We start from the raw sequence: 23,728 nt of genomic DNA on the forward strand, positions 1-23,728 counted from the left end.
TAGTCTTACTGTTAAAAAATACATTATATGGACTTTAATTCGATCCCATATTTCATTCCGGTACAAAGATAATGCATTAAATCTTCCTCTGGCGAGCCCGATTAGTTTCACAATAATCCATACCACATTTTTTTAGATAATTTTTCTCCACTTTATTTTTGTCTTTTATGAAAATGTTAATGTTTCGAGATTTCACTAGAATATTTGAGATTCCCCTAGAATTTTACCTTTTCGTCAGCATTTTAGAATTTCATATACATTCATATACCCTGTATATGAATGGATTTTTTTAAGAAAATATATTTCACTGGAGTTACTTAAAAATATTAAATCTCGATCAAAATGAAGCGGTAACATTTTTTTTATTACCATTGTATGAAAAAAAGTATGAAGATACATTGTAAAAATTGTGTGCGTAACAATAGAACCTTAAATGATACATTATTAATTTTATCAATACCGAGACAAATTAATATGGTTTCCTTTGAAGCTTAAATAAATTTATTTATGGCTTCCAATCGAGGGGATCGATATTCTAACGCACGTAGTTTTTTCAGAAAATAACATTCATTCCATGTTCGCCTCGTTTATCGGCCGGTTTCCGCCTGACACACTGTAGCAGTCTACCAGCACCAAAAATATTATACTTTGGCAAGAACGCACATATATAAAAAAACAAGACCAATCTTTTTATCGCGAATAAACTTTTCAAGTACTTTTTCGAATTCGAATGGCCACACCGCGAGTGGTTCGTTTATGGCCACACCGGTTTTAACGTTTCGTGTTTTGGCGGCGTCATTATTTTTACCTTGTTTTTAAATAACTATGTTTCTGTTAAAAAATCAACATAAATTCCAAAAAAATCTTTGATACCAGAAAGGCGTTTGTAACCCATTATAATGAATAACTCGGCAGCGAAGGTTAATATCGCAATATACAGTTAGGTCTGTTTACTAACGATAATTATATATTTAACCTTCAAATGATGTTATTGTTTCTTTTCAGGTTGGTGAGATATTTACCGAAGCCGGTTCGGCTTTCAACAAATTAGCAGAAATGACAATGCAACTTCACCCTATGGCAGACTCTCCAGCTGGGTAAGTTTCATTACCAGCTATCGTGTGTTTTTAATCGCATTTTTCATCCTTTTCAACATATTGACTGTTACAAATATTTTATTTTCCCATATTATTACTGTCGTCGGGTGAAATGCAGATTACGCCAAACTCTGGGAATTGAATAAAAATGCACTTTCTAGATGAGAAAAGTGTGTAGAAACTCATTAAAAAATAGTTAAGGCGCGGAAGACAGGTTAACATACACAGAGGGGCACTGGGCACTGGGCACTGGGCACTTGGGCAGATCCGGCGCTATACACAAGCCCGTTAGACAAATTTCATAATTACGCGCCTCCTGTATCCCACGAAGTCGGCTACAATCGTATCTAGGCTTTTCAGGTCAATCACAGCATCACCTTCAAGGATCCAGACAGTGGGGCGCACACGAATTCCATCGAATCTACGTGGCGTGCTGCTAAGGCTGTATCGTCAGGTGCCGGCAGGAAAAAATCAAGTATCGCTGGCAATCTCGCTAAATATATGTTTCAAAAGCGTTGTCGGGAACGGAACGTCGATCGCATGGAATAATTTTTGTGCATGGCTGGCCGTATATATGACGCCACTGTAGAACGTCCACCCAACACTCTGCCGTCGCTTGAGGATGGGATTCATCTGATTCAGAGGACGATTACGAGTGAGCGATTTTAAGGTAGTATTTTGTTTTTCTCCATTCCAGTGCCTGATTACATTATATTATTAATTCTGTTTTTCATAATTACGCGCCTTATAAATTTACCCCACGAAGTCGGCTACAATCGCATGTAGCTGATGTTAGTATTAGGTCTACCAACACAACAGTGACAAAATATGGCGGCGGACTGTCCTAATATGGTCATAATATCAGATCGCGAAGCGCAATTTTATTAAACTTTGATCGGCTGTATCTCCCTCAATTTATTCTTCCGCCTTAATTCTTTTTTTAGTGAGTTTCTACACACTTTTCTCATCTAGAAAGTGCATTTTTATTCGATTCCCAGAGTTTGGCGTAATCTGCATTCCTCCCTTGTCTTCTTAGTTAACGTAAACCAAAATAAGCTCCAACCTAATCAGCAAGTTTCCAAATGCACCTTTCCTTGATTTTAAATGTTAAGAGGAATGAGAGCAACATCAGCTTTTACGTTTTCCAAAAAAGATTTTTGCTTGTTAAACTTCTAACATTTTATATCTTGGACGGACTGAGTCAATCTTGAATAAGTTATTCACTTTCAATTTTTGTGTAGGAGTAAATGGACAGATGAAGAAATTGAGATGCTCCGTACCTGTGTACATCACTTTGCCGACGATCTAAATAAACTCAGCCAACACATAAAAAACAGAACAGTGTAAGTAGCTTATCAAAAATACATAAATACTACACCAAGTACAGAATATCTCAATTTCTTTCAAAGATTAGTTTCACATTATGAATTGTATTTTTATAATTGTAGGTCGCAAATTCGAACCACACTGAAGAAAAAGGCGTTTGAAGATGCGGGGATTCCAGTCCGCCAAATAGTAAATAGCCAAAGTCAGGGGGGCCAGCAGGGTTCCCAAGGCCAGGGGGCCCCCCAACAGCAACAACAGAGCTTGATGGGGAAGAGTGCAGAGGTATACACGAGGTAGCGAATAATTGCACCGCAGGCCACACTTTACTAACCATTTTTATGTTTTCTCTAATCCATCCCGAGTTGAACATTATTAAAAGATCTCAGAAACCGGTTTCTAGATATTAAATGTCTTTTTTATTGTCAAAGTTAAGGTTTTAATAGAAAATTATGTCTGTTGGGCTTCTGTTTAGGCATAAAACTGTGCAAAAAATTATTTTTTAATATAAAACATCTCACATTTTTAAATTTTATAAGAAAACTTCACTTCTCTGTCTGTGCTTGCTCTTAAATGATTGAATATCAATTTAAACTCTTTAACCTATCCACATAGCGAACACTAGACAAGACTTTCCACTGCAGGAAAGAAATATTACAACTGCTGATGATGAAATAACTATTATAGTCAAACTCGCTAAGCTCAGGTCATTTTTAATGTGTTTTCTTTGGTTCCGTGATAACGCAACACATCTTTAAAAAGTGATATAGTCATTAAAAGCGATTAAAATTGTCACTGTGTCGAGTTGTCCGGTCAATGTTTTCTTCATTCTTTTTTTTTGCGTATTACTTAAATGGCTTGATTCCTGATTTTCTAAGTTATCTCTATCTATCTATTAATGTATATAAATGTTTGTTTGTTCAATATCTTAAATCTCTCAAAGTTCTTCACCGATTACTTTGAAATTTTAACACAACTTTGCTTTCGAATACGAGTGTGTTTTTATATATCTATATTGTGAAGATGTAACCTGTGACAGGAAAAACGCTTTTTTGAAAAACAGCGCCATCTGTTGGATGTAAAAGCAAAATGCGCTATTGTTTCTCAAGCGGTACAGCTAGTATAAAATAAATCTGTGAAGATATTCTGACTTGTTCAAAACAGACTATCTCAGAGGCATAACAATCATATAGAGCAGTTTCCATATTCTACAAAACTGAATGTGGTTTGTGGAAATAAATTGCTTTTACTAGTTTTTCGTTCATGAATTTCACAATAGAATTCAATATATTAGTTTTGAATGCTTTCTAAATAAACAATTATAATATTTAAAATAGGTGTGTTCATTTGAAAATACTACACCGCTACTACTTTTGGAAAACTTAGTCAGAGATTTTTTAGAAAATTTTAATATCGTCTGCTGTAAAATAGATCCCTCTTTGCAATATAATTCAGTTACGTTGCACAAATTTCTAGCTACATACATATTTATATAAATAATTGAATGTGATGTATCTGAGTGATGTATTTTATCCATGAGCATTTTGTCTACAGGTAACCCTCAACATGTTAAACGCCCCGGAATCGGAAGTGGATGTAGAAGGACTATCTGCTGATGTCAAATTAGAATTCGAGGCGGGACATGAAGAAGTAACCGGTTAACAGTTGTAATATAATTTAGTCATAATAGAGAATAATATTAATAAGAATTACTTTTAAGTGATGGATTCTAATAATTTATACATACATAGTTGGTGCGGTGAAAAATTTTGTAAGTGATAAAATTAAAAGAAAAAAACACCAAACCAAAATTTTATGTAACTGTCTGGAATAAATGCAAATATCTGATTGTTTTACTGGTGTCTTTGATGTGCACATTATTAGCGCTTTTCTTGATTGGTTTTAGAGATGATCTATTTAGGGGTGGGTAGGAATTTGGGAGTCAATGTGTCCAGGTGTGACGGACGTATGAATCCATCCCTACCCCTGCGGTACGTGGCGATGGGCCGAGAGAGAGTCCGGCGGGAGAGGTCAAAAGATCTCCCTAAACCAGTCTCTTCCGATCCAACCCACCACGCAGTAGGCGGGCAAATGCAAGAAAAAATTTAATTTACTAGACAAAATTTCATCCCATAAACCCAGAGAGATATACAGCCATATATCACCAAACATAGCGAACCACTTGGGGTGACCTATGTCTGGGGTGTTGGTTCCAAAAATGGTTTCCGGGGCTGCAGTACCCATACCCGCCTCCAAAATTGAACATTTGAAAAAGTTACTTCAATTTAAATATTTTACCATTTATTTTTTCGATTTTTTCGATTTTCACTACAACTTTATAATTTGTCTTTATAATTTTTAACTCGTAATAATTATATTATCTATCAGCGTGCAGTGACTGAGAGCTACTAAACACTGCAAGACGCAGTAGGTACAATACTACATCAGGAGGAAAGTGTACGACAAGCTTGCTGAGATATCTGTTTATTTTAAGTAGGAGGAGGGGAGTGGGCAAGTCACGCGGTCTCACAGCTGGGGAGGCATGGCTCAAACAACGAACAGTTCCGAATAGCATCGATCATTTACGACATTTTCATTCGTTTTGTGAATTGCTGCAGTTCGGACAGAGTAGGTATGTATAATAGTAATTATTTGGAGTTGACGGTCACTCTTTTTTTGTGTGCCAAGTAAATAACTTGTTAATGTTTAATAGTTTAACGCACATTAGGTAGATATTAATATAGTTTGCATAGGTAGTTAACTTGTTTGTGTAATTAATAGTTACATGCACATAATTATCATAGTTCGATGTCTGACATAGGTAATTAACTTAGAGAAATAAAAATTTGTGGTTGTATGTATTTTTTGATGATAAAGTATTTTGATCTCAACAACAGCGCCACCTATCGGGTTGAAAACTATCATATTTTTCAAGCTGGAACCAACAATACATTCACAAAATTTCATTGACATCAGTTGTGCGGTTTCAGAGATTAGCGTGTACGAACACAGTAATACACGATTTTTATACATTAAGATATTATATAGATGTCACCTTCGACACGTAAAAACATACTTTTTTAAAGAAACAGAGCCGTCTGTTCAATGTAAAAGTAACATGCGCAATTGTTTCTCTATCTGCACATACAGACTGAGCCACAGCAACACGTGGCGGGGTACAGCTAGTTAATAATAGTTTTAATGCTCATTATTACTATAGTTTGACATAAGTTATACTTTTAGGGTGAATATTTGAAAAGTTAAAATGCAAGACCGTGTTTGAGAGACGAAAAGAAATATTACTGATATCACGTATATAATATTATAACCACCGTTTATTTTGCTGCCATTAATATTGTCGCGTTGATTTGATCTTCCGCTAACTAGGTACGTTGGTATATATACTTAACACTTTTCAACCCCACAAACTGCAGCTGGTAGTATATAGGGTGTCCGGGGGGAAAGCGCATAAACTTTGTTAGGTGATTTTACATGATGGTAACTTTTTATGAAATTCTATTGTTTTTTTCCCATGCAAAAATATTTTTCCATAGAAGGAACTTTAGATCACATATTTTTGTTGCTATTTAATCAAAATTAATATATAAATTCACCTTCCCTCTCTCCATAATATGAAATGATGGCCTAGAAGACCCTTGAAGGGTGAAAGCCAGAAACATTTGGAAAAAAGGATATTATTTTTGTCATACAAACAATTTAACCTTTGTGCCTGAAAACTACATTAAGACCTTGAAATTTCGAATATGTATTTATTACTAAATTGTAAATGGGTTTCTTATTTGTATTTAAAAGGTATAAAGGCAAAACAAATAGAATATTGAATTGACTATCTATTTTATTAAAAAAAATCATTATAAAATATAAATGTATTGTTAACATACTTTTGTGCATGGTGAAAACTGCTAGTAAATGCAAATAACATCACAAAATGATAGTGTTATTAATACAATAATTCCTGAAATGTGATCATTCGGCTGCCATCCAGAGGAAACATAATCACAGAAGACAAGCAGCTTACCGAAGCAAAGCCGGTACCTTTTATAACATTGAAATATTAACCTAGCGAGTATGGACAGAAAGGTTTGGCCAAACGAAAAAAGTCTCAAAGGAGTATGGACGCATTGGACAGTCCGCAGCTAAAATTCAAACACTGTCACATTAATGAAAATATCTAAGTTGTAGTGATGTCGTGACATCTAAGGACATCTGCAAATAGTTTATTGATGCTTTAGGATATTACCTATAATATCGACATCACAATCTGAGTTTAAATATTCTTGTGAAGTCATTCGTAGGAGAAAGATAAGTTTTCATGTGCGCCACTTTTTAAATTGGTTTTAATGTATTTTTAGTATAAATGGTTATTTATTGCAAGTCCAATATCGTGAAAGAACCATTTGTAAAAATGGTTAGGAGGGACAAACTATTTAGGAATATGTACATATACGCGCTTTTGCCTGCGCTTAGGTACTGGGGATGGTTCATTCGCAGTATTGACTTCAAACAAGTACGAGCAGTCTATTGGTCAATTTCTTTGTTTTGTGCGGTTTAACTGGAAGATAAGAAAGTACATATTCAACTTACATAGACGATATGCGATTTGTGTTACAAGACATGTTTGACGATAACCAAAACCCTCTGACAGTTTTATTTGCATGGGTTGATGTCGTTCACATTCATAATATGAATAAGATTATTATTATTTAATCTATAAAAGGTATCGTAAGTATAAACATATTATAAAATTAAATGATAAAAAACTCACTCCCCACCTCAGGCCCTTTCTTCCACAGGTATACCTGAGTATCCGATATTAGACAATTCAAGTCTCTTGGCAACTACCGCCATACATCTGCACGAAGGTTTGTACACAGGAATACATTGCCGATATTTTGTAAACTCAATAGTGAATCCAATCTCACATGACCAGCCGGTCTAAGAAGTTTCCACTCATGTCATCAAGACTTTAAACATCACAGAGCAATAAATAATTATGATCAAAATTAATAGTACCATCGTCACTTGTGTCTAGGGTTGCCATACTTCCAGATATATCGCGTCTGTCACCTTTATCGAGCCCTCTGTACCGTCAAAACTTAAAATGTTCTGACAAAACCTATAATGTCCCAATTTAAACACCAACAATAAAGCAATGCTGTTATGTACTAACAAAAATTTTCCACGGCCGTGCTGACTACTATTGGTCTATGTCTGGGCCTATGGGTTTGTCTTTATAACACCTCCCCGCTCGTCGATAGCTGAGGATTGCACCGTGAAGTGTTGGCGACGCGGATCTCGTGATTGCAGCAGTGACGTGTACAGACTGTTTGCAACATGAATACAAAACATCATTATTGGATACTTGTGTTTTCTTGTGGAAGAAAGGCCTAAGAGTACTATCTCGCTGAGGTGAATGAATTGAATTCACCATGATAAAACATTCTTCTAAATATTTTTGATGGGCAGTGATGCTGCCTTGGTCTAAGGCTATGTTTACAACTATTACTAAAGAAAGAAAGCTATTACTAAAGATTACACTAGGCCATAATGGTTTTTAATAGTCTATTGATCTATCTTATTGTCCGTTTGTATTACAAGAATCATTGTGCTACTAAATTTAATGTTTTATGATGTATCTTTTCGTTTGAAAAAATATAGCTTTCTTGACCATTCCGATGAAAAAGTTTCGTGAATTTTAATAAACGATTTATTTCGAAGGATGATATTTTCTATTTGTGAGTCAACATCGTGACGAATTTCTAAACCAGCATACAAAGGAAACAGTTCGTTGGCTGATTTTTTCATCCTTCTGACTGCATTTCGGTAGCACTTCCACGGCTGGGGTTCAATAACTAATAATCTCCCCTTTTCACAAAGAAAATTTAAAAAACGGATTAGTCCTTCATCTCCAAAGTTCATGTGAATCCACATTGTAACAGAAAAGCAAAAGATCACATCAAACTTTTCTTTTCCAATTTTATCAAGATGGAACTGAAGTTTTTCATTTGCATCTTCTGTCATTATATTGAGGCATTCAAAAGAAACATCTTCTTTTTTCAAACCATTTGCTCTGTTGATGAGGGTAGGGTCAATATCTATCCCCAGAAGAGATACACTTTTCCAGGTAGAATTCTGGCCCAGAAAAGAGTGAAGTTCCGTGGTGAGTTCACCCGAATTACACCCAATGTCGAGAGCCACACAGCGATCAATGTCACTTCCCGGTGGGTTCCATACGTGATTCGGTAGACTTCTGATTCTTGTGTCTGGCGGATGAAATTGGTAATAATTTATGAAGTTTCCGTATTGAGAGGCACCAGGATCATTACCCCTGAATGACAGATCTTCTTCCACGCTATCCTGAAATCACATTATTGTAATATTCATAAGGAGTGTCACGAAAATATGTATGATCACAAGGGGATGGAGGATAAAGAGTGGTCACCTAACATAATATATTACTAACGCAATATAATGAGTTAATGCAACCATATTATGCAAAAAACTAAATGGTCTTGTCTTGGTGACATCTGCATTCAGATAGAAAGGATAAAAAAAAATTTTGCTGGTCATTTACGTATTATCTATTCCAGCATGTATTTATTGTTGATACATTGCTTATTTGTGCAGTATTATCTCATTTACCAGTACAGGCTACAACAAAAAGAATTTTCAGATTACTTTTACGTAATAGTTATTTATGAATTACACAAATATTACATCTTAAAAAGGTTATGTTTTCCTTATGAACATGAAATGTTTGTTAAAGAATTCGAAACATTGATCTAGTCTCACGGCCTCCGTGATCAAGGGATAAGGCTATCGACTAGCAAGCCGAAAGTCGCAGGTTCAAATCCCAGCGTGCACAAGTAAATTTTATTTGATTAATTTGTGTTATTTCACAATTTATTAATTCAAAATAATATGTCTCAATGGCTCCAGATGGTTGAGAGCAGTCGGGACTCTTGCGCGGTGTTCACATTAAAAATAAACTAGAGAATAATATTATGAGTATGTCTATGACTTCATTTGCTTTATGACTTTAGGTCTGATTTTTGGATAACCAATTGCAGAATACTTGTACATCATAGACATATGAATATTAGTAGACCTGCCCTAAGTGATTAAAAGCGTATTATCCCCACTCCCCATACCGGTTCCATTGAGCCGGCTGGGCTCGCGTACGGCCTCAAGTGATATTTGAAAACGTGACGTCATCATTCTTGTGCGAACTATGGTCGAGGCATCATCGGTTCATTTTACGAAATAACACGGCAAAATGTTTACTTGTACTATGAAAACTGGTAAAAATAGATGCGAAAAAAGAGAATAAACCCAATTGTCGTATTACATTCCATATATAAGCATTATTTTATTTTATTTTAAGCATATTCACATCGTATAATATGAATCAGTTGTTACTATCACATCGAGAAACGTCTGGACGCGAAACACAAAGCTGGTTGGTTGCTGGGAAGTAAATTATGAACATTTATAAAAGTGTCTTAACTAAATACTCTGAAACTAACTACGACTCTGAATATAGAAGCTGCCTTACTTTGCCGAATTTGGACTTCGCAAATTTGTTCATAACGTGGCGAGTAATTTGCGCTCCCATGTAAAAATGTCTATTCATTCAAAGCAGATTTTACTTTTAAGAAGTAAATGGTGATATTATAATGCGAGATGCCTATTTACTGTCAGATTGATTTATTGACGAATCACAGTCATCTTCACTCCCTTCGTTCTTCAACAGTTGATTTTACCCCTCGCCTTTATCTTCTCGTCTATTAATTCCTATGTCTGTGTTGTACATGGTAAAATTTTCAAAATATATATTGATTGTTGTTGGTTTGGTTCAATCCAATAGAATATAGGCGTACCTCTGATAGTTACATTGTAACTTTTCCATCTTTCTCATAAACAATGCACGCAATAGAAAGATATGTTACAACAGAGCTCTCATGGGTAGGAGCATAATACTCAGCTTATGACAATTTTTTTTAATGCGAGGTCAAGAAATACAAACAGAGTTAATCAACAACTCTCAATGAAAATATGCAATGTGGTGTCCCTATTGCGTCAGTGACCTTTTTACTTTCTGTGTATTTAATATTTTCATTGACAGTTGTTGATATTATCTTATTCAATGGTTAAATCAATGAGGTTTATAAACTTAAGTCATTCCTAATTGAATATTATTGCCTTTCCAGACCAAGGCTACTTTCCAGTATCCAAAAATAAACTCATACTGTGATACTGAAGTTACGAATGTTCTTTTCGAATTTATCTTGGAAAAATGGATAAAAACAAAGCAGTCATATAGGAAGTTTAAATGTATTAAAAACGCCAACATACAAATGATTTATTCGGATGAAACTTATCTTATGAATATTACGTTTTGACTTATTCTTTTGAATCATATAACAATCTGTCAAATAGAGGTTGTTTTGAGTAAGATACAATATTATTTATTCAACACGATAAGGATAAAAATAGAGTATTTACCATTTACAGTCAAAGCGACTTTAAATTATAGAGATTTTGGTCTAAATCGTACAAAATCGACACGACACCAAATTTTGAGACTATTAATTTGAAATTGTAATATTTATAAAGTCAATTTGTTCACAACTATGTATAATTTACCCCTGAATTTACCACTGAACTAGCTGTCACATGACAAGTGACAAGTCACACGTGTTATGTTCAGTTTTGACTTTTGAAGTAAAGATGGTAAAGAAGGAACCTAGTTGTATTATAAATCGTGTGGGTCCTGTTATAAACATTATGGCGGCTTTTTCAAAAACTATTCACAAAACCTATATCTTTTTTCTTCACTTTCTTCTAATGAATGCTTTCTTGGATACTTATGCATTATTTTTCTTGGCAAAGTCCCTACGCCAACATGAGATAATTGTCAATAATCATGTCCTTATTACTTTTATGGACGGTGAAAATTGATAAACGAACGGGCTAATTTTTAAGTCCACGAACTTTTTTGTATCCACGAAATCTGCACTATCGACATCCAGTAGCGGCGTTAGGGTAGGGCGCGGTTGGGCGACCGCCCAGGGCGCCGGATTTAAAGGGGCGCCACAGGCGCCCGGCGCGCCCCTTTATATCCCTCGTTCTTTGAACGAGGCCTACTTAACTACTTACTCGTAAATTCCCTAAATATAAGGAAAAAATTGTTATGTTTGCAACGCTAGAATCTAGAATGGAACCTTCGATTGAAATAACTAGCGAACAATGAAACAATTCAGCGTCGTTGGTTAATATACTCCGTTTCTAAGGATCGAATTTATTGTTTTTGTTGCAAGCTATTTGATAGTAGCTCAACTTCGAGTTTGGTATCTGAAGGATATAACAACTGGAAACACTTGTCTGAAATGTTAAAAAATCATGAGAATAGCACTTCACACAAGAAGTTTTACCTTTCATGGGTTGATACTGAACTACGATTAAAAACAGGAAAAACAATAGATTGCCAAGAGCAACATTTGATTAGAGAGGAAACTACCAGATGGAATAATGTTTTGTCTAGATTGATGCATATTACACTTTACTTAGCTGAAAACAATATGGCGTTCAGAGGTACTTCTGACAAACTATATACGCCAAATAACGGAAAGTTCTTGGGCTTAGTACAACTACTAGCCAAATTTGATCCAGTTATGCAGGAGCACTTGCGATTAGCTATGAAGGGTGATGTTTCAGACCACTACTGCCGAAAAGACATTCAAAATGAATTAATAGAGTTGATCGGTGAAAAAATAAAGTCAGAAATCATATCTCGCGCAAAGAAATCAAAATATTATTCCATTATAGCTGACTGTACTCCGGACATTAGTCATGTAGAACAACTTTCACTGACAATACGATTTGTTGATTTATCATCAGATGACGATAAAGTATCAGTAAAAGAGCATTTCATAGAATTTATACCTGTAAATGAGTCGACTGGTGAAAAACTGACTGAAGTTAGTATTGATGTTTTAAAAAATAAACACGGACTGGAATTGAACGACTGTAGGGGTCAGGGTTATGACAACGGAGCGAATATGAAAAGGAAAAATATTGGGGTTCAAAGGAGGATTCTGGACATAAATCCCTTAGCTGTTTATGTACCTTGTGGTTGTCATAGCTACAATCTCGTACTATGCGATGCCGCTAAGTCATCCGTAAAATCAGTCACTTTGTTTGGGGTACTTCAGAGGTTGTTCACATTGTTTTCAGCTTCTGTTCATCGATGGAAAATTCTAACCGATCATTTGGGATTATGTACTATAAAAAAGCTCAGTGACACACGTTGGGAAGCAAGAATAAACAGTGTTAAAGCAGTCCGTTATCAAATTAGTGCCATCCATGACGCTTTAATTACTTTGGCTATTGAAACTCAGAAAACTGATGTTCAAGTCTCTTATGAGGCTACTACTCTAGCCGAACAGTTAAAAGATTTCAGCTTCATAGTTTCGTTGGTTGTTTGGTATGACATACTTTTTCAAATTAATGTCGTTAGTAAATTTCTACAATCAACAGATATGGATATCAGTAAATGTACAGAAATGTTGAAAAAATGCTGCACTTTCTTGGAAGAATATAGAAATACTGGCTTTAAAAGCGCCATTTTAACTGCGAAGGGATTGGCTGAAGAACTAGAAATTGAACCTGTGTTTAGAGCCACAACAAGAATTCGATTTGTTAAGCGTCAAGCTGGTGAAATCTTGGTCTTTTTTGTACAATATAAAACAGATTCCGGATAAACCCGACCTTGTCAAACTCTGTGGTAATCTCCAATTGAAATTAACTGTAGACTCTAAATCTGATATAGATGGTTGTATGTTGTGTGATGAACTCGTAAGCCTGAAATCTTTTTTGCCTAATCAGAATGTGGTTACCCCTGCTTATGTTTTAAATTTTATCAAAGATCGCAACCTACAAGAACTGTATCCAAATGTGTGGATAGTATTGCGTATATTATTGATTATACCTGTAACGGTTGCTAGTGGGGAGAGGAGTTTTTCTAAGCTTAAGCTGATTAAAACCTATCTGCGATCGACAATATCACAATCTAGATTGACAAACTTGGCAACTTTGTCAATCGAAAATGAAATTGCTGAAAATATCGATTTTGATAACCTTATAAAAGAGTTCGCCGATAGAAAGGCTAGAAAAGTGAAGTTTTTTTTAAATAAATAGTTTTTTTTTTAATAAACGGTTATTCCATTATACCCATTGCCTTTTTTCGTATGGAATTGAATTGCAGTTAGGGGGCGCCGTAAAAATCTCGCCCAGGGCGCTGATAGTACTAAAACCGGCCCTGTCGACATCGACCCCTGATTACAAATATGAGTATGTCGATCTATATATTATGGATTTGTTTATTCCCTTGAACTAGTCGTGCATAAATCATACTTACGGCATAATCGTCTCATTTTAATTTATGGCCTTTTACTTTTAATGTGGCATGCGCATCGACAAACAATATCGATGGGCATGCGGCGTGATGGTGTCGTTGTGGCTAATTTATTTAAAGTCAATAATTAACGGAGTAAAAGCCAATTTAATCAATAGATTCGTTTAGCGAAAATAAGTTACAAACAAATATTTAATATTCAAAGTTTCCAGTGGCGTCGTAGTCATATAACGACCTTTTAAAAGTTTTATGTAATCGTTCAATATTAACCACTCTCAATTGTGAAGCAGAAAAAGATTCGGTCACATTTTAGCTTCATGTGTAATTATTAAGTAATATTATTCGATATGTACTGCTACCGACAGAAAATTTGAAAAATTAAGCTCAATTATTCGAGCTGTTATAAATCTTAAATTTTTCTAATGTGGTTGATACTGAATTAATACCATATATTTATACTCAATTTGGGGCCGGTGTCTCAATTGCTTTTAGGCTCAGTTTGAGAGATATTTACGTGCGTCTTTGCTATCGGGTAGGTTTCTTGAGTTGACAAGCTTAAGCTTGGAAATAGGCGAAAAGCTACTGAAATACTGGCCTTTGAGGCTGGATGAGATATTTTAGCGTTCAAAATAAACGAAAACGAAGGTCTTCATTGTTACACGTAATTTATTCGTGCTTTAAAATAAAAAAAAGATCGTTTAGAGTTTTCGATAAAGATACACACACCACAAATTCTTTCCATACAGATTTGAAGTGAAACAATTGTCGGCACTGACAAATATAATACATTTTCTCCTGATATCGTATAATCGCTATCCCATTTGAATTATATAATAATGATGAAACGCAGTTTTGTATTGGAAATTGGAGACTTTTGGACCACGAAACATCCCACATCGCATTTCTTGTGTTAAATGTGTGTTATGGGCCAACTAGGAGGATACTAGGACTGAATATATACAAACTCACAATTGTAATCTGCAGATTTATCCACACTATTGACTAACAGTAACGTGCAGTTTCCATTTCTCTCCATTTTGGCTTGACATTCTATCCTATCTATATTCCAAGCATAAAGTGTTCGACGTAGTGTTAACTGTGGTGTAACGTTTCTACGATTCAAACTCATATTTTTATGCGAAAAGAGTACTTTGAAAGAAAGCTACTTTTAAGCGACAATATTATAATATTCCATAACTTGAATAATATTTATCAATTGGGCCAGCTCCACATTCAATTAGAGAGATATGAATTGTCACAAATTAAATCAATTTGTTGATGTACGTTAACGCTACTGATGCCGTTGATAGCCAATTATTTTTTTGCTACGAATATACACGCAATTATTATCCATCATTCATTGAGGTGCATTTTTTCACAGATGATGGCGTAAACACGCCACTCTCCCCACGCCACCCGCAATGCTATCAAAACACAGATTCTATACACGAAGCCACATTTTCAAAGGCATTCTGCAAAGAGAAAAGCACGTTAGAAAACCTTTCTTGTAATGAATTTCAAGTTCAGTTATGTAAGAGTAAAGTTAACAATTAGTGCAGAATACCGGATATACCCAAGTAAAGTTAACGCTCACATATCCTCAGCCAGTTGGCGAGTTAGTACTTGATGAACCTGGTGTGGGGGGCATATATACCGCCGCACAACCATTAGCAGTCCAGTTGCAATCCATTCTCCATCAAGCGTGCCGTTAATTAGTTAGAGTGCTGTGTGTAATAATATATAATATAATAACATGTGCTCCTTACAACGGATTACTTGTATCTTGGTTGTTTGCTTGGTCGCCATTTCTGATGCTCATCAGGATCAGTGGAAGGCTTCTGGCAAGAAGGCTTCGAGGGTAAAGGAGAACGTTAATGAAGAAAGTGCAAGGGCTGATGAGGACTCCTGGTGGCCATCAGCCGAGTTCGCTGTTCTTCAAAAAGTCTACGATGATTGCAGCGCTCATCAAGAAATCACCAAGTGCCTGAAGTCTAAAGCTCTGAATGCTTTGAGCAGAGCTATTGAACAGGTTGGCATAGAAGATAAAGAACAAAAAAAAACAATAAACGAATATACAGTTTTTTCAAAAGAAATTCCGTAGTGCGTCTTGTATTAACATTGTATTTGTTGTATGTAGGATTCGATCCAGTTAGCCGACGGCCTGATTCTGGTGAAGCAGAACGACTCTCAGGTGGCTACGAACACCGAGCCCCGAGGACTTGGAGCCATGACCGCCGAGGAGAGACTGGACGCTCAACTTAAAAACAAGTTTCAACAATTGTTCGACACACACACTCTAACCATGGACCTGGCCAGCGAAGGACGAGGCAAAAGTACGTTTTATTGAAAGGCAGTTTATTAAATATGTATTTATTTTCGCGGACGCATTGAATTTTATACGCAGTTGATCAGCAGATATCGGATTTCATCTACAATATAATTTATTGGTTAAAATGTTATAATTCTCCTCGTATTAAAAACAATGATGTCAATGTCCATGGGGAAATGAATTTATAGATAAAATAATCTACTTAAAAATTTTTAAAATAAGAGCGATAAACATATCGTGCATCGTGCTTATTACTAACTAGCTGTAGCTGTTGCTGTGGCTCAGTCTGTCTGTGCAGATGGCGAAATAATAGCGCATTTTTATTTTACGTCCAACAGATGGCGCTGTTTTCATAAAACATGTTTTTACATGTCACCGGTGACATCTACATAAAATGTCACCGGTGACATCTATATAAAATGTCACCGGTGACATCTACATAAAATGTCACCGGTGACATCTACATAAAATGTCACCGGTGACATCTACATAAAATGTCACCGGTGACATCTACATAAAATACGCGTATGCAACTTTGTGTCAAAATTTCAAAGCAATCGGTGAAGAGCTTTCGGAGATTTAAGACTTTGAACATACGAATATTTAAATTTTTATTTAGGTAAATAAATACACTTTAGTATTAATAATACCGTTAATTGTAAAATTGTTAAAATGTCTACAAAAAATACATATTTTGAATAATTCAGTAAGTGAGCGGTTTTGTAATTTTAACACAAAAGGAAATCAAACTTCAGAAAACAGTATTCTCTCTAGAAAATCAGCCAATTTCACAACGCGCTCAGTCGACCGTATAATCGTTTATAATATACGGCATATCTATGTGCCTAAGAATACACATTAGGGTGTATCGATTTTTAACTTTTTTTTTGTTTTCAAATTCCAAGTTGAGAAAAAGTTGCTACTAGGTACCACAACTTACCACAAAAAGTTTTGGATTTTTTAAAAAATGTTTAGGTCTCCCGCACAAGGCTTAAAGTTTTAATTTTTTTCAAAAAATATAAAAAAAAAATTAAATTTAAAAAAAAAATCGTAACTTTTGTGTTCTGAACTCATTTTATGCCTTCTGTAAGAAAATTAAAATTAATTCCGGTGGTTTAAACTTAAAAAAAAAAACATGGTTCATATATATACACAAAATTACAAAATTTCATCAAAATTAACAAACTTTGGGGCTTGTGCGGGAGACCTAAAATCCATTTTTTATAAAAAAAAATCGTTTCTTACTTATTTTTATGCCATAATATTCCTTTTTTTTAACTTGGAATAAACACAAAAGTTACGATTTTATTTTGAAAAAATTGGATATTTTTTGAAAAAAATTAAAACTTTAGGCCTTGTGCGGGAGACCTAAACATTTTTATAAAAATCCAAAAAATTTTGTGGTAAGTTGTGGTACCTAGTAGCAACTTTTTCTCAACTTGGAATTTGAAAACAAAAAAAAAGTTAAAAATCGATACACCCTAATACACATATATCTACATTATTAGATCAATCTTACGTTGATTTGATTAATCGTGGTAGAGTTTAGATTTCCAATAAGTTTTTTCCATTTTTAGAAATTACACTTTAATTGAATAACATATGAGAATGTATTAATATGAATGAAGCTAGGAGTTTGTGCCGAGGCAGAATTGTGTGGCGGTTTGTACTCACTGCCTGTCCTTGCGGGAAAATGGAGTAATGGTTAGTTATTATTATTTTTTTTAACATTAACTCTACACAGGATGCCTGAGGAAAAAAATACCAAGGGCCTACGTCATCTTTAGGGATGCTGTGTGAGGGGATCTTTTAGAGGTGAGATAGTGGTGAACATGTTTTAGGAGGAAGGAAACACGGAGGCCAGCAAATCGTTCCATAGCCGAGCTGTTGAACTCAAGAACAAGTCCTGTTCTAATGTGACAAATGTCAACCGTGTTCAAATGTTGGGCGCGCTTCTCATGTTTTCCGACTACGCACCGATGCCAAGGGGTTAAATGATGTTGGTTTCTCGGTGCTTATTCCATTGAAATGCCATTAGACTAAGGAAAACATTCCCACCTGTGGTCCTGTGGTCCTGTGGTCCTGTGGTCTGTGGTAGAGCTTTTGCCTTAAAGATTGCAATCCGTTTGTTTTTAGAAATTTCACATCCAAAATTTCAACTGCTTTGTTTGTATTTCATCACAATTTGGGGAGGCGGAAATGGGTACCTTCGCGCGGGAACCATTTATGGGATATTAAACACCTCTGTCATAGGTCACCCCAAGTACTTTGCTACATTTAAGGGTGCCCGGGTTCATGGGGTGAGATTTGCCTAGGTCTTGGCGGCATATGCGATTGCACATCTAATGAGAGACTGGTTGACGGAGACTTTCTGACGTATCCAGAGGACCTCCTTTTTATCAAAAATATCCTCCGCATAGCATCCCTAAAGATGACATAGGCCCTGAGGGAAATTGTTTTCATCAGGGCATCCTGTGTGGAGCTAGTGAAAAATCTGATTCGAACAAACAAACTCTCACTAGTAAAGATATATTTGAACAAGAGTTTGTTTGATTTTTTTCCACAGACATACCGCTGATAGCTCCGTTGCAACCTTCTGCTCGTTATCATAAATTACTTATATAACAGAAGGAGGGATAACAATGAAACTCTTCAGATTTAACTTCAACTATTTACACCACTATTTTTAATAAAAATATCAACAAGTTACAAAACCAAAGTTTTCTTAACATGTTATTTTAATTTAATTTAAAATGACGCCACAAAGTATTTTTGCTATTATTGAAGAACTTAAAATGTATATTTTTTCTATATTAAATAAATTTCTAGGCAAGAAGGTCCTTCCCTACCTGCTGATGGGCATCATCACCACCGTCAGCGTGGTGGGGGGCATAGCTCTGAAGACCCTGGCCGCCATCGCCGGCAAGGCACTGATCGCCAGCAAGGTGGCCCTTACCATCGCCGGAATCATCGCCCTCAAGAAGCTCTTCAGCCACGATGGGGGACACGGGGAAACCACCTTCCAGGTCCACGCTGATGGACACAACAGGTGACGATTGATGATTGATAACCATTAAGCTGAGGCACTCGATGATTACTAACTATTAAGCGGGGACAGGCGACGATTGATGATCTGTAACCATTTAGCTGAGACAGGTGATGATTGATGATTGCTGACCATTAAGCTGAGACAGTCGATGATTACTAACTATTAAGCGGAGACAGGCGACGATTGATGATCTGTAACCATTTAGCTGAGACAGGTGATGACTGATGATTGCTGACCATTAAGCTGAGACAGTAGATGATTGATGATTGATAACTATTAAGCTGAGACAGGCAATGCTTGATGATTGAAAACCGTTAACCTGAGAGAGTTGGCCATCGATATATAATAAAATTGTTTTTTTTTTTTTATGTGAATACCGCACAAAAGTCTCAACTGCTCCCAACCGTCTGGAGCCAGTGAGACTATGGTATTCCCATTTGGGGTATGGTGTGAGGCTGAAGGTAGTGGGGAGTGGAGGGAGATGGGGAAGAGGATGGTGGAGGAGTATCTGGCTATTCAGATCTGGTCATCAAAAACGGCAAAATCCATTTCAAGCAACATTTCAATTCTGAAAGGTGGTCTTACACCAGGGACTTTCACTCTGGAAGGTTTATGTACTATATATTATTTAAAATTAATTAATTTTCAATTAACACAAATTCATCAAGTCAAATTTACTTGTGCACGACGGGATTTGAACACGCGACCTTCTGCTAGCCCTAATATAACCAACTTCAATCCAAAAATAACACCACCTTAGGATGGTTTAATAATACAACTCTCTTCGAATACCGATGTCTCGCTTCGAAAGCCTAGTTATGAATGCAAGTTCCCTACAATATAAACAGAGCACAAAGTTATCGATCTAACCTCATGACTTAAATTTTTCATTTATCGGCCTGAAAAGAATCGCGACACACGATACAGAGATGAACTTAACCCAACTCGATGTAAGCTTCTAAAAACGTACGCGATACCAGTGAAGTTCGTTCATTTTGTGGGAAGTGTCATAATTTGATGCGTGACGTAGAAATTTTACTAGAAAGAAATCTTAGATTTTTTTTATCAATTGTTACTCTTATCGATACGCAGCCTTGCAGCTATAAATAATGTATGTATTTTTTTTTGATATTCTAAGCTAATTAAATTGTTAATGACAAAGTCCTATTTTCGTTTTTGAAATAATGATCTTCACAAAGTTCACTAGCGTTGAGACAAACACACTGAAAGACAATTTTGCTCCATGCAGACCTACAAAAGGTTAAAAGCAATTCCTTTTGACTGCAAGATAATGCATTTTCGTTTTGATAAACGCTTTCTTTAATCAAGTATATTTTTGATTTAGATAATACTTGGTCGATGGGCTGGACCATCAAAGTCTTCTACCTCTCTAGAAACTTCTCGTTCTCTTTAGTCTTTACCAGATGTCAAAGTTTCAATTTTTTAATAAAAATCGCAATTATAACATATTTAGCACGCTCCTCACTCAGTTTCGTTAGTTCTTTATACTATATTTTTGGTTAGTTTATTAGATTATATATGACTTTTGGCATTCGGGCGACCCGTCAATTATTATTCATGATCAAATGAACATCTGCAAGTCACAAAGTCAAACAAATTATTCATCAAGGAACGACTAGGCACTAACCAAACTTCTTAAGAATCACAAATACTCATATACATGTACACTTCACAAATAATTTTATGATATTATACAGGGTGTTAAGGGACGCGATGGATTTACTTTAACCAGTGATTCCTCACATTATTTGGAGTAAAAATGTAAATGAAAATTTGGTATCATATTGTTCTAAAACAAAACAATTTACTTTTAGGTTATCTTCATTACCTAATATAAATTTTATGTTTGTAATTTAAAATGTAGGTGTATTTAGTTTTCTTTAAAACTTGCGAGCTTATTTTATATTATATTTGCTTTTGTATCATGTTGAAGTACTTTTCAAATATATTTTATTTTCTTTTTATTTCTTCCGGAAGGTTTATATATTTAATAAATTCGTAATGTATTTATAGAAAGTAGAGAAAAGTCGATGTTTTGTAATCAAGTCGTAAAAAATACTACATTGCTAAACCTTATGAGATACATCAGATAATGTACTAAAGAATTGTATACGTTAAAAAGGCCTACATAAAAGTTCGGGATGGCATACGTCTATCTTCTAAGGATAACCCCCAGTAATGTCGGGTACACGTCAACAAGTTATTGTATAATATAATGCCAATAATGGTATTATTTCTGCTTGAAACCCACATTGGAATAAACTTGAATGAAAAGTATTTAAATTTGACTGTCCCAAAACGGAAAATTCTTCCTGGTTTGGCAGCCAAAGAATTTTATTTGGCAAATATGTTTCTGTACTAAAATAACATATATAAAAAAATTCTCTACCTACGCGGGAAAGGGGATGCTTAATTCTGTGAGTACTTTCCTATTTCCTTAATTTTGGTAAACGTTAATTGGAAAATGTCCTCACTGGGGAATCCCATCCTCTAGATTCCAACATCTGAGGATAGTGGAATGGATCCACCATTGTTCTTGTGTTTATAAACTCACATGGTGTAAGGTAAGGAGTGTTTGTGATTGCACTACCTGCTACCATAATCATCTCGCAATGTTTTCTATATTTAGTATAACTATTAAAATATTCACTCGAGCGATTGTTTGTATTGGCTGACGACCCGTCGATGGCTGAGTTGACCTCGCTTTTGGCTCCCACCCAAGCGTGGTGTGTTCAATTCCTCGACTGGCTAAGTCCTCCATCACACCACAAGCAATATTTTCCACTTACGGTGGTGGTAGTAGGAGAATTTAAAATATTGGTAGGTTATTCGTAACCCAGAGATTTTTGTCTTGTTCTTTAATAAAAAAAATATATATGTACATACATAAATTTACATTTACCATATTATGTAAATAATATCATTCCTCAAAATATTAGTACCGAAACATATGAACTTCTTACTTCAGTTTGAAGCCAATTAATCCACCCAGATTTCGCCGTTTATCCCATATTTTTATGTTCTATAAATTTGACACATTATGACAAGCGATCACTCTAAACGTTTTTGCAAATTTGCCATAAAATTCCAAAAATCGCTCCAGCGGATTACGTAATGAGCCACTTGCGCTTAAAAACGTATTTTATGACTGAAATAAATTTATTTTAAACACATCTCATAGAATTTTTTCATGAAAGCCTCGACAAGTTCTTAGAGCCTTCCTTAAACCTTTGACCCATATTTTTGGCCCATTTTTTTGCTTTTGATAAATAACTTTATTGAAAGATCTGACCCGAAAAAAACGCTTCTAATGATTATGTGAAACGATAAATTGACATAATATGAAATGAAAATGTTACTTATAAAATAAGTAGTGTAATGTACCTAGTACAATAATTGGAAAATAGTGTTATATAATGATTATCGCTTTGCATAACACAACTAATTTACGCGCAAAAAGTGATAGGTATTTTTTTACTCTGATTATAACACACATATGGTCAAATCAAACAGTGATTTGCTTCTCTAGAAAAACGAAATTATTAATTGGTTTCGCTTTGAATTAAACACGAAATGAAGTTGCAGTAGATAACTAAATTGCATCTTCATTGGTTTTACCGCTTTGTTAGTCCGTACAGTTTGGTCGTAGCTCGGTAAGAGTCAATTATTAAAGGTATAAAATGATATTTTCAGGCGGAATTACTACGTGGTCCGGCCATCAAAGGCTGCTACCGCGGACCCCTACCGATACTATGACCAGTCCATGTCTGCCACGAGCGCAGTCTGAGCGGGGAATGGTCCATCTGTCCATCATCTCCACCATCTCATCAGCAACAGACTTCGCCACCATCAAGAGATCGGATTCAGATCTGATATCGGAAGAGCCGCGTATCGATACATCATATCGACCAAGGCGCTGTAAATCAATACATACATAATATGAAATACTCCTGACCGCTTCAAACTGATGTATTTTACTTTTAAGTTAATTTATTTATTTATTTCTGTTGTATATTATTTATGTCTTTTTATTAAAAAAATGAAGAAATATTGGAGTTTTATTTTGTCTCTTAATGAAATGTAAAAAAATATTACCAAATTGATTATTTTGAATTCAAATTTTATTTGAAAAAATGATTCTCAAAACTCATTATTTAAACTGGAAAAATATTATAATAATCAAAATTCTTTCGATGACCAGAATGCAGTCAGTATTATTTCTTTCCCATTAAAAGTAAATATGTCTTTCCTAGATCCACCACTACTACCACTTGCCTAAATAATTTTGCTGCGATTTTAAATTTGTACCTACATTCGCATTAACATCAAACTTTCGGAAAACTCTTAACGAATCTGTGTAAAAAGTCTACTTGCTCTACGTAATCAAATTAATACTCTAATAGTGGTTAATCGAACATGACGAATGGAAAATGTAAAATCGATACGTCAGAATAGAGAAACAGATAATAATA

At 35.2% G+C, this 23,728-nt stretch overlaps 3 protein-coding genes across 5 annotated transcripts; 2 read left to right on the plus strand and 1 right to left on the minus strand.

The window, feature by feature from the left end:
* The first annotated feature begins 743 nt into the window (after positions 1-743).
* On the plus strand, positions 744-4,276 carry LOC149424332 (BPTF-associated chromatin complex component 1). Of its 3 annotated transcripts, none has more exons than XM_089631285.1 (5): positions 744-920; positions 1,006-1,097; positions 2,339-2,440; positions 2,546-2,716; positions 3,975-4,113. In XM_089631285.1, the coding sequence occupies exons 1-5, from the start codon at positions 900-902 to the stop codon at positions 3,976-3,978; spliced, it is 390 nt and encodes a 129-aa protein (XP_089487411.1). In that variant the 5' UTR covers positions 744-899; the 3' UTR covers positions 3,979-4,113. The 3 variants fall into 3 exon arrangements, with proteins under 3 accessions (XP_089487411.1, XP_089487412.1, XP_089487410.1); XM_089631284.1 differs by having other exon boundaries at positions 745-920; positions 2,546-2,705; positions 3,975-4,276; XM_089631286.1 differs by lacking the exon at positions 2,339-2,440 and having other exon boundaries at positions 2,546-2,705; positions 3,975-4,276.
* Positions 4,277-6,258: 1,982 nt separating this feature from the next.
* On the minus strand, positions 6,259-11,256 carry LOC149424333 (putative RNA methyltransferase CG11342). Its single transcript, XM_089631287.1, has 2 exons — positions 10,947-11,256; positions 6,259-8,798 (listed from the first exon to the last, which is right to left on the minus strand). The coding sequence occupies exons 1-2, from the start codon at positions 10,947-10,949 to the stop codon at positions 8,067-8,069; spliced, it is 735 nt and encodes a 244-aa protein (XP_089487413.1). The 5' UTR covers positions 10,950-11,256; the 3' UTR covers positions 6,259-8,066.
* A 4,247-nt stretch (positions 11,257-15,503) lies between these two features.
* Positions 15,504-23,239, plus strand: Osi21 (Osiris 21). Its single transcript, XM_089631289.1, has 4 exons — positions 15,504-15,886; positions 15,995-16,190; positions 19,016-19,235; positions 22,950-23,239. The coding sequence occupies exons 1-4, from the start codon at positions 15,611-15,613 to the stop codon at positions 23,041-23,043; spliced, it is 786 nt and encodes a 261-aa protein (XP_089487415.1). The 5' UTR covers positions 15,504-15,610; the 3' UTR covers positions 23,044-23,239.
* Positions 23,240-23,728: the final 489 nt, after the last annotated feature.

Source organism: Hesperophylax consimilis, chromosome 4, assembly GCF_061612785.1.
Source record: "Hesperophylax consimilis isolate HC1 chromosome 4, BYU_Hcon_1.0, whole genome shotgun sequence".
Taxonomy (NCBI): Eukaryota; Metazoa; Arthropoda; class Insecta; order Trichoptera; family Limnephilidae; genus Hesperophylax; species Hesperophylax consimilis.

Coding starts and splice junctions, on each gene's coding strand:
- Osi21 (XM_089631289.1), top strand. CDS start 15,611: ATGTGCTCCTTACAACGGATTACTTGTATCTTGGTTGTTTGCTTGGTC. Junction 15,887..15,994: donor TGAGCAGAGCTATTGAACAG/GTTGGCATAGAA, acceptor TGTTGTATGTAG/GATTCGATCCAGTTAGCCGA. Junction 19,236..22,949: donor CACGCTGATGGACACAACAG/GTGACGATTGAT, acceptor TGATATTTTCAG/GCGGAATTACTACGTGGTCC.
- LOC149424332 (XM_089631284.1), top strand. CDS start 900: ATGAATAACTCGGCAGCGAAG. Junction 921..1,005: donor TGAATAACTCGGCAGCGAAG/GTTAATATCGCA, acceptor GTTTCTTTTCAG/GTTGGTGAGATATTTACCGA. Junction 2,441..2,545: donor CACATAAAAAACAGAACAGT/GTAAGTAGCTTA, acceptor TTATAATTGTAG/GTCGCAAATTCGAACCACAC.